General features: G+C 45.1%; 1 protein-coding gene across 1 annotated transcript; it reads right to left on the reverse strand.

Moving 5' to 3' along the window:
* Positions 1 to 212: 212 nt before the first annotated feature.
* On the reverse strand, positions 213 to 2,265 carry LOC119895499 (olfactory receptor 5B17-like). Its single transcript, XM_038708655.1, has 2 exons — positions 1,372 to 2,265; positions 213 to 239 (listed from the first exon to the last, which is right to left on the reverse strand). Exons 1-2 carry the CDS (start codon positions 2,263 to 2,265, stop codon positions 213 to 215), a joined length of 921 nt encoding a protein of 306 aa, XP_038564583.1.
* Positions 2,266 to 10,598: the final 8,333 nt, after the last annotated feature.

Genomic DNA, 10,598 nt, shown 5'->3' on the forward strand with positions numbered 1-10,598 from the left:
TATTTGCACATTAAGAAAACATGCAACGCAATTTAAATATAGAAGAAACAGCTAGCTAAAAAACAAGCAGCTGATTACTGCATTATATACTGTTGTATTTTTAGATTTATGAATTGTCCCCTGCCAGCTACATTTTGTGATTACCTTTAATAAATAGACATTTCCACTGTAAATTGGAGCAGAACAGTCATATTTCTTAAATTAATATTTCTTCAACATATTGTTAAAAATCTCCTCATCTTGTTCTCGCGCAGTGTCATGTCTTGTGACCCAAGTGCAACATCACTCCCCTAATCTGAGCCCTTACCTCCCCACCATTTTTCATCACAAAGTGACACCCTTGCCTACACTGCACAGTAAAACAATATTGTAGCCTATTATGAAATCTTTTTTTAAAAAAGGAATGTTGTACTAAATAACTAACTAAATACGATAATGAAAAAAGATGTGTAAAAACAAGGTAACCTCCCAATAAAGAAGTTGATAATTATCTCTCCCACATTATTACCAGTTTCCTTCCAGAAACACTGTCAACAGCGAAAGGCCAGTTTCCATCCACGGCTGCTGTGTAAAAATTAGTTCATTTGTTGATGGAGATAAACAGCTGGTGCAGCTAAATATCTAATATGTGTCTTACAAGTCAGTTTGTGATGAATCTGACATTTTTACAAATTTTCTGCAGGGATATCTGTTGATATGTGGTACAGTGGTTAGCACTGTCACCTCACAGCAAGAAGGTTGTGGGTTCAAACTCTGGAAATTGGATAACCTACTTAAAAATGAATGCAGCCAGTTTCCTGCCTGCAAGTTGTTTATCAACACTTTATTTAAAAGTAATCAGTTTCATACATTTTACTGCCACTGCATGCCACCAATTGCACGCATTAAGATGACTGAGACTGAAGACTAAAATCTTGGCCCCTGGTCAATTATCTTTTTCTGATTTTTTCAGACTTAATTAAAAAAAAATTAATTATCGATGACATGAAACATGTCCATATATTTTTTAATACTTCTTGCCAAAGTAAATCGTTTCAATTCCAAAATAATGCATGCATTATACTGGATTGAAATCATTATTTTATGTGAAACATCACTGATCAATAAAATGTACAACAGTGGGTTGGATTAAATCTTTTTACCTCAAAGTAAGTAACAGGTAGTTATGACGATGTTATGGTTATTATTATTATTCCTCTACTCTCCTGCATTTTGAAACATTGAAATAATTTCATCAACATCCATGCAGAAATAAGTTCACTCCTCTCAAATATTATTATATTGTATAAGTTTTGTACACACTGTGTATCATTTTACATCCAGTAGAGCTACTCTATTGTTATGGAACAAAGCCATAATCCTCTGCCTGACCTCTTTCATTTGCAACCCATAGATAACAGCATTCAGGGCAGGCAAGGCAACATGTCCAAGGACAACTGCCAATGTCCTCTTCTCAGTCAGGAAACTATCTGGTAAACGGTGCAGGATCACAATGATGAAGCCAGACACATGCAAAATGATGTACACAGCTAGGTGGGTGGTGCAGGTCTGCAGCGCTTTGCTGTTCAGCACCCTGTTTTTACTGCGCACACACACTGCAGCAATTTTCAGGTAGGTCAGAGAAACGGTGCCAATGGAGGAGCCCAGCAGAAGCACCGTGTAGCCGAGACCATAGATGTTATTAATGAACACATTTTCACAGGACAACTTGAACAAGGTGGCATTATCGCAGAACAAGTTCAATATAACTGACCTGCAGCGTGACAGACGGACGCTGAGGCCTATGAGGATCGCTACCAGCACAAAGGCTGCTCCCCAGGCCCACACCGACAGCATCACCACCATCCTGGTGGTCATGATGGTGGCATAACGCAGAGGGTTGCAGATGGCCATGTAGCGATCAAAGGCCATGATCATGAGCACAGTGTGAGAGGCACCTGCATAGAGGTGAACAAAAAAGGCCTGAATGGCACAGTCACTGTATCGAATGTACCGCTCTGAGTTTGACATTAAAAGATCTCTGAGTACAGGAGGTATAACTACCGTGGCCCCCAAAACATCATTAATGCTCATGTTGCAGAGCAGCAGATACATGGGCTGCTGGAGGCTCCTCTCCATGAAGGTCAGGATAACCAGGCCGATGTTGGACACCATAATGAAGATGTAGATGAGGAGGAGGAAGACAAATGCAGGAATGGAGGAGTCGGGGCTGACCATTAACCCCTCCAGGATTAGAATATCCCCACTGAAAGTCTGGTTTTCCATTTGTCATCGGTCACGTAGCAATGAAAATGTCTGTGTGGATAACAACTGAGCTGCCCACAGATATAGTTAAAGAGTTACAGTAACAGAAAAGCAACGAGATTTCACAATTAATCTATATAAATAACTTAATGAAGTTATCACAGTGAATTAAAATATTTCCACATTATAATAACATCTTGTTATTTGACAAAGACTTTAGTTAGTCTTAATTGTTATTCTGAATTCAACAGTTTAAAATATGAAGTCACATGTGAGTTTGTTTTTAGCCTAATTAATATAATTAAACATTGTTTAAAATATTTTTTCACTTAAAATGGCAATAAGAAATTTTGGAGAATGTAACAGGGACATATGAAGAGTCAAGTCTAATACATTTTCCCAGCCCAACATCAGGCATTTATCCTTTTTACAGTACAAACAAAATTCCATTCACCTCTCATGTCAGACTGAAGATTGAAGCCACAAAACATTAGATTAGATTAGATTTCTTTCTCAACACAAGTATTTTAGAAACTGCTACAGCATATGTTATATTCTTCTCACAACATAATATAACTTCTATTTCTAGAAACATAAAGCTAAGTTACATTTAGATAAACACATCTTCTAATTGAAATACACAGTGAGGCAGGGGCTGAGGATATTTCAGTGTCTGTCAGCATTACCTTCTGTGACACAAACCTCCCTGCATCCCCAGAACAGAAGTGAAACAGCAGACACTTTTATTTGGTCCCTCAGTGGCCGTCAGTACAGCATCACCTGCTGACAGGTCAACTGCTGCTTGGCAACCATTGACACATCATCCTGTGTATCGCTGGTTGGTTAATTTAACATATTGGCATAAAGAGTGGGAAACAGATATTTTGTATATATAAAAATATAAACCACTAAATATTTTGGGGGTTTGCTTGTGTATGTTTTTTTCATATACTGAAATAATTTAGTAGTTATTGGCCAATAATGTTTTTTGAGTCATCGTGACTTAGCATTTAAGACTAATTTGCACACATTGATTTCTTAAAATCCTTAAAGTTTAGAAAACTCTGGAGCTCCCTGGATGTCCTGCTGTCCTGCACCACAGAGACTGAGCTGCCCAGCACCCCAGAACTGAGCTGTTCAGTGCCAGAGAGACTAAGCTGAATACACTCCAAAGGTGACTGGAGTTTATTCGCCTGGCCTTCGACACCATTGGCTTCCCTGCACCCCTTTACCCCCGGGGTGCAGGGAAGAAGAGTGAGGGATGGAGGGATGAGTGGAGAAATCTGGTCCGCAGTCCAAACCACAGCAAGACCGATGTCTGCTGAAGACAGACAGGAACTGGTGGAAGTCAAGATTCTGAGTAGGGGAGCCGACGCTATGTGGACAAGTGTGGACAGGTGCACATGGGCGTTTCCGATATTGTTCTATAATTGAGGTGTGCTGGAGAGGACCAGCAACCATTTCAATTATGTGGTCAAGGACTCCCTGCCTGGAAGTGGTAGAGGCAGCTTCGATACGGAACGAATACCCAGAGTATGGCTTGGGGGACATTCTAGATCTGGATTAGATTTGTTGAAGGTGGTGGTGAAACCAGAAGCCACTTTCCCCATCTCTGTGATGACCAGACAGATTGGTCTTGCTGCATTTAAGAGTGTCGGCGGAAATAATGGAAATGTCAGACATGGTTGCCTGTTCAGATGGATGGTAGTTGAGGGTAGAAGCAGTTAACTAAGCACAGAAATCAAAGACTAATTACCAAATCAACAAAATCTGAGCAATTCGTCAAAATCAGTAAGGCAAAAAACTCTAAAATTCTCCCTGTGGTGTATAAAGCCTCGCAGATGACAGAACCAAACCAGGTCACAGAGAGCTGTGTAGAAGATGAGTAGAAGCGCAAAAAGGACAAATGAACAACAAGTCAACAGCGTTGGGCAGGCAAAATTATCCACTCCTGAAACACTTCTGGTGTCCTCTGGAATCACCGGGTATGGATGTGTATGGAACCAGTGGAGGGCACTGATTCAGCATTTTAAGAGGTCTAAAGCGAGGTGCAAACATTTTGCTATGGGACGTGGTCCAGCCTTGTGAAGACCTTTGGTTAGCATCCCAATGTTTAAGTGTGACAAGGCTGGGACAACCGCTTATCTACAGCTCCAGCAGGTGACCTCCCTCTCCGGAGCCACATTAATCAGCTCCCGGGGCATTCCCAGGCCAGTGAGGAGATATAATCTCTCCACCTACTCCTGGGTGTTCCCCAAGGCCTCTTCCCAGCTGGAGCTGCCTGGAACACCTCCCTAGGGAGGCGCTTAGCGGGGCATCCTTACTAGATGCCCGAACCACCTCAACTGGTTCCTTTCGACACAAATGAGCAGTGGCTCTGTTCCAAGTTCCTCACGGATGACTGGGCTTCTCACCTAATCTCTAAGGGAGACGCCAGCCACTGTCTCATTTCGACCGCTTGTACCCGCGATCTAGTTCTTGGTCATGACCCAACCTTCATGACCATAGGTGGGGCTAGGAACAAAAATTGACTAGTAGATCTGGTAGGTCTGGTAGAGCGAATGCCAATCTCCCGCTTCATTGTCCCCTCACTTGTGAAACAATACCCTGAGATACTTGAACTCCCTCACTTGGGGTAAAAACTGATTCCCTACCTAGAGTGAGCACCTCAGATTTGGAGCTAATGCTCATCCTGGCCACTTCACACTGGGCAGCAAACCAATGATTGCTGACCGATGATGCCAACAGGACCACATAATCTGCAAAAAGCAACGATGATATCTCCAGACCACCGAACCAAAACCCCCCTATGCCTTGACATCCTTTGCATCAATATCACAAACAGGACTGGTAAGAAAGCGCAGCAGAAAAAGACTTACTACACTGAATCTGCACACAGCTCTCGCTTTGGACATACAGTAATCTGACCCCCTCACCCCATAATCCCACAACATCATACGGCTTCTTTAGATCCACAAAACACATGTAGACCAGATAGGCATACTCCCAGGCCAACCAGGACAGAATCTGCATTGTTCCTCTTCAATCTGAGGTTCGACTATCGGACAAACCCTCCTCTCCAGCACCTTGGAGTAGACTTTGGGCTACTCACAGGAAAAGGAGAAATGATATAACCCTGTAATTGGCACACACTCTCTGGTCCCCCTTTTTGAACAGGGGAATCACCTGCCACTCGTTGGGCACTGTTCCAAACTTCCACACAACGTTGAAGAGGCGTGTCATCCAAGACATACCTTCCACATCCAAAGCTTTCAGCATTTCTGAAAGGATCTCATCAATCCCCAGGGTATTGCCAGTGTGGAGTTGTTACTACCTCAGTGACTTCCACCAGGGAAACTGACGATGATCCCACATCAGCCTCCAGCTATGCCTCTACCATAGATGGTGTGTCAGTGGGATTCAGAAGTTCCTCAAAGTGTTCCTTCCATTGCCCAATTACCTCCTCGGTAGAGGTAAACAGCATCCCATCCTTACTGTATATAGCTTGGATGGAAGTTTTGAACATTTCCCACTCAGGCTCAATGCCCCCAACCTTCACAGGGATGACAGCTCTGTTGGAGGTGTAAGTTGAAGATCTCTCAGACAGGGGCCTCTTCCAAATGTTCCCAGTTCACCTGCACTACCCCTTTGGCCTTAACAGGTCTGTCCAGAGTCTTCCCCCACTGCCTGGCCCAACTCACCAGATGGTGATCAGTTGACCGCTCCGCCCCTCTCTCCATCCGAGTGACCAAATTACACGGCCTTAGAACAGATGACACAATCATAAAATCAACCATCAACCTTCGGCCTAGGGTACTCTGGTACCACATACATTTATGAGCATCCTTGTGTTCGAACACGGTGTTTATTATAAATAATCTATGGTTAGCACAAGCAAGTCTAACAAAAAACATCCGCTCGGGTTTAGATCAGGGAGGCCTTCCTCCTAATCACGCCTCACCAGGTGTCTCTGTCATTGCTAATTGCCATGCGCGTTGAAGTCTCCCGAGCAGAAATATGGAGTCCCCTACTGGAGCCGCATATAGGACTCCATTCATGGTCTACAAGAAGGCAGAATACTCAACAATTAGAATTTCACAATCAGAATTTCCCCACAACTACCGCTCCTAGGCAGGGTTCACAATGGTTATAATCTGAGCTTTGTAGGGGTCTCTGAATAGCCTACTATAACGTTACCAGTGGAGATAAATAAATAAATTAGGAGTGTGACGGCACACTTGGGTCAAGACAAGAAGATATTTTAACAGTATTTTGAATAATTATGGAATATAATGCAGTAATCAGCAGCTTGTTGTTTTAGCTTAAGTTACTTGCATTTCTTATTGTGCATTCATTTGTTATTTAACATTTCTTGTTGCTGTTTTTCAGAACAGTTTTAACAAAAGCTTTCAGCGATGGAGCCATGTCCCCAGCGTCCATGACGCCTATCTGTCAATATTTATATTAAATATTATATATTATAAATATATTTTAAATGTCCTGCCTCACCCAGGCTGTGACATTGACAAGCTACTTTCTGCCCACGGCTGCTCTCATCTCCCTTCTCTCTCTCTCTGTCGACAGAGATTAGCAGGCAGGCGAGAACGAGAACAGGTGAGGCACTTAGTGCCCAGAGAACCTGATATGGAGAGGGCGGAGGAGAGGACCGGTAGCTTGGGAGAAGTGCCAAGTGTGAGAAGTATGCAAGAAAAGATCACGGTACACCAAAGAGTAATGTGTTGAGGTGCCGGTACTGCGTAGTGGTTCGTACTGGCCAGGGTTCGAGTTATAATCTGAGCTTCATGGGGGTCTCTAATATACTAGCGGAGACAGAGAGAGAGAGAGATCATTGCTTATTACGTGATTCAACATTTCCCTCTCTCACACACACGCAAACACCCAAACACACATACAGTAGTCCACTACTCGCCCCAGATGTCTGCGATATTGCAACAAAGTTTGTTTACACAGTGTGACACCCTGTAGGGTCATGAGTGGGTGTGGCCTATCTCTCTCTCTCTCTCTCCTCTTGTAGAGGAAGAGCTGATTGCAGTAACTCTGGGCACCTGGGCTAATTGCCCTATAGAGTATTTGTGACTGTCTTCTCATTCTGCAAGGGGCTGCTGTCGAGGCCAATGTCAGACCTCCCTGCGGGCCGGTTCCCCGGTTTCCCCTTTAGTTTGGTTGTCTTTGGTTGGACTATTGCTTTGTGGTATTTATCTTGTTTTTGCATACTACAACACCTTCAAACATATACATTCATGTTACCATCATTCCCGCAGGAAAAGAGATGGACTTAATGTGTTATATTAAAGCTGGCCCTCAGAGAAAGACTTACACCGCCCTGATTGAAGGCCACCCCTCCCTACAACTTCCTCAAGGTCTCTTGGTGGCCAAAGTCCTTGCTGATGTGGCTAGAGGATGTGCCCCTGTCAGAGTAATGAACCTGTCCCAGTGAGCTATTACAATGGCCTGAAGTTAAAACCCTCCAAGTGCCAGCTTGTAAGGAAGGAAGTGCATTATCTGGGTCACTTGGTGTCTGCAGAGGGAGTCAGAACAGACCATGAGAAGATCTGCAGGGTCAGGGACTGGCTACGACCCACCAATTGGAAGGAAGTGCTGCAGTTCTTGGGATTCGCAGGGCACTACAGGCGGTATGTAAAAGGCTACTCCACCATAGATGCCGGCTATATCGCCTTACCAGTTGCGACCACAGAAAGGAGGCAAGACAAGTGTGAATCCAGAACCGCCGTTCCTGTGGACTAGTGAGTGTAAGGAAGCATTTCAGTCCATTAAAGCAAAGCTGATAACTGCACTGGTTCTCAGCTATCCTGACTAGAGCCTGCCATTTGTTCTACAGACAGACGCTTCAGGGGGAGGGGGAGGCATAGTCTTGGCCCAAGTGCAGAATGGGGCTGAGAGGGTCATAGTTTATGCCAGCAGGGGCTTGCGCCCGGCGGAGACAAGATATCCTGCTCACAAACTTGAGTTTCTTGCCCTGCAATGGGCTGTGACAAATAAGTTCTATGATCATCTCTACGGCCGCAGATTCTCTGTCCTGACTGACAACAACCCTCTCAAGTATGTGATGACCTCTGCAAAGTTTGATGCTACAGGCCAGCAGTGGGTGTCTCAGCTGTCTGCATTCGATTTTGATGTCCAGTATAGGAGGGGTCAGAGTAACTCCAATGCTGATGCCCTCTCCCGTCTGTCAAATCAGGAAGTCAACCCGGTCCTGCAAACTTGCCCCCAGCGGGTGAGCTCGTGTGAAACACAAGAACCAGAAAGTCACCCAGCTGAATGTGCTACAGCGTCCGAGGAGCCTGACCCCAGTTCGTCTTTGGAGCTAAGTGAGCCCTATGGTGGTGTGGGGACAGAGGTGCTGCCTTCCATGACACCACAGGAGATTCGTGCAGAAAGGAGAGGAGATCCTCGTTATCAGCCCAGTCTTGCACTTCAAAAGCCGTAACCGGAAACCGAGCCACAGTCAGAGAGATGAAAGTGGTAGGCATGTCTGCCTTCTCATAAAGGAGTGGAGGAGGTTGGTGATAAAAGATTGTATCATGTTCTGCTGTATTAGAGATCGTCCGAGGGGTGCAGTAGAGCAGCTAGTACTGCCAGAGACACTTCACACATCAGTCAAAACTGTATGATGATTCGGGACACTTTGGATTTGAGAGGACATTACAGATGATAAGAGAGAAATTTTACTGGCCAGGAATGTTCCAGGAGATCAAAGCTTGGTGTGAGCAGTGCGAGAGGTGCTGCCTCAGGAAGACCCCTACTGCGGGCCTCAGGGCTCCCCTGGTCAGCATCCACAGCAGTGCCCCCATGGAGCTGATATGTATCAACTTTTTGACTCTTGAGAAGTCCAAGGGTGGTATTGAAATGTGCTAATTGTTACAGACCACTTCTCCCTCTACGCACAGGCCTACCCCACTAAAGACCAAAAGACTTGCACAGTGGCTAAGGAGCAACTTCTTCTGTCGGTTCCGTTTCCAAGCAAAATTGCATGCAGACCAAGGACGCAATTTCGAGAGCGCGATTGTGAGAGAGATCTGTAAGTGTACTGGCATCACAAAGACCCACACCACTCCCTACCACATCCAGGGCAACAGGATCACCGAGAGGTTCAACAGAACACTCCTAAACATGCTGGGGACATTAGAGCCTCACCTGAAGCTCCGGTGGCATGAATATGTGGATGCTATTACTCACGCCTACAACTGCACACAACACGACTCAACTGGTTACACACCATACTATCTCATGTTCGGCAGGCATTCCCAGCTGCCTGTTGATCTCATCTTTGGGCTCTCCACCAGCACTGAGCCATCTGAGTACAGTATTTCCAAACTCTGCATGACGATGTCATGATCTGTCACGGGCTTATGCTCAGGCCAACCAGATGTTTCGGCATGCTAAGAGCCAGCAGAAGAAATACTATGACCAAAAGGTAAGGACCAGTCCAGGGGACAGAGTCCAAGTCAAAGTGTGTCTTGTGGAGGGACGGCAGAAGCTTGGAGACAGATGGGAGCCTCGACCATATATTGTGGTGAAAAAGCAAAAGCATGTTCTGCAACCGGAAGATGGTCAAGCAGAAAGGGTGGTCCACCGTAACCTCCTCACACAGTTTATGTTTCTTCCAGTTGACCAGGTGGACGAAGCAAGATGGGTGGTCGAGCAGGGTTTGGATACAGGAGATGTTGGCATGGAGCCGGATGCAGCCGTGGACTTAGAAGTGGGTGATATGGAGGATAAGGTGGAGAGAAGACGAGGCAAGGCAAATGAGTGACGAGGAGGCAGATGGAACTGTCAGCAGTGCTGGTGCATCTCAAGGTCTCATTCCTCCTAGGAGAAATCCCCCAAGAAATCCATTTATCCTTTTTTGAACCAGGCTCCTCCCTCGAGGCCATGGGAGACCCTACCAGGAGCACCAGGCTCCAAACAACACAGCCTTCAGGTTCATAGGGACACACAAACCTCTCCACCACGATAAGGTGATGGTTCCCAGAGAGGTTCCACCTGTATGACGGAAGATTTAATCTTGAGAGTGGAATGCGCAGAAATGATAGGGTCAGGACATCAAGTGAAGGGAATAGAAAGCTGTAGGAGCTATATACTGTAGGAGTGTTTTGAAAAAAAACTCCATCTGGTCAGATGAGAGTGTCTAGGGAACGACCCAGTTGGATAGCATCTCAAGAAGTCGTGACTAGCTGTGGTGTTAGTTGAAAATGATGGCTGGAAAGAGAAGTAAGAAAAACAGTCAGCAATTTAGTTTTCGTGACGGATGTGGGAGGCTTGGATAATGAATGGGTCTGTCATTTGTTCCCAATGTCTAAAATGGTGCTGTT

Source organism: Micropterus salmoides, unplaced genomic scaffold, assembly GCF_014851395.1.
Source record: "Micropterus salmoides isolate LMB-PRFRI ecotype aquatic unplaced genomic scaffold, ASM1485139v1 Ms_hic_scaffold_9, whole genome shotgun sequence".
Classification (NCBI taxonomy): Eukaryota; Metazoa; Chordata; class Actinopteri; order Centrarchiformes; family Centrarchidae; genus Micropterus; species Micropterus salmoides.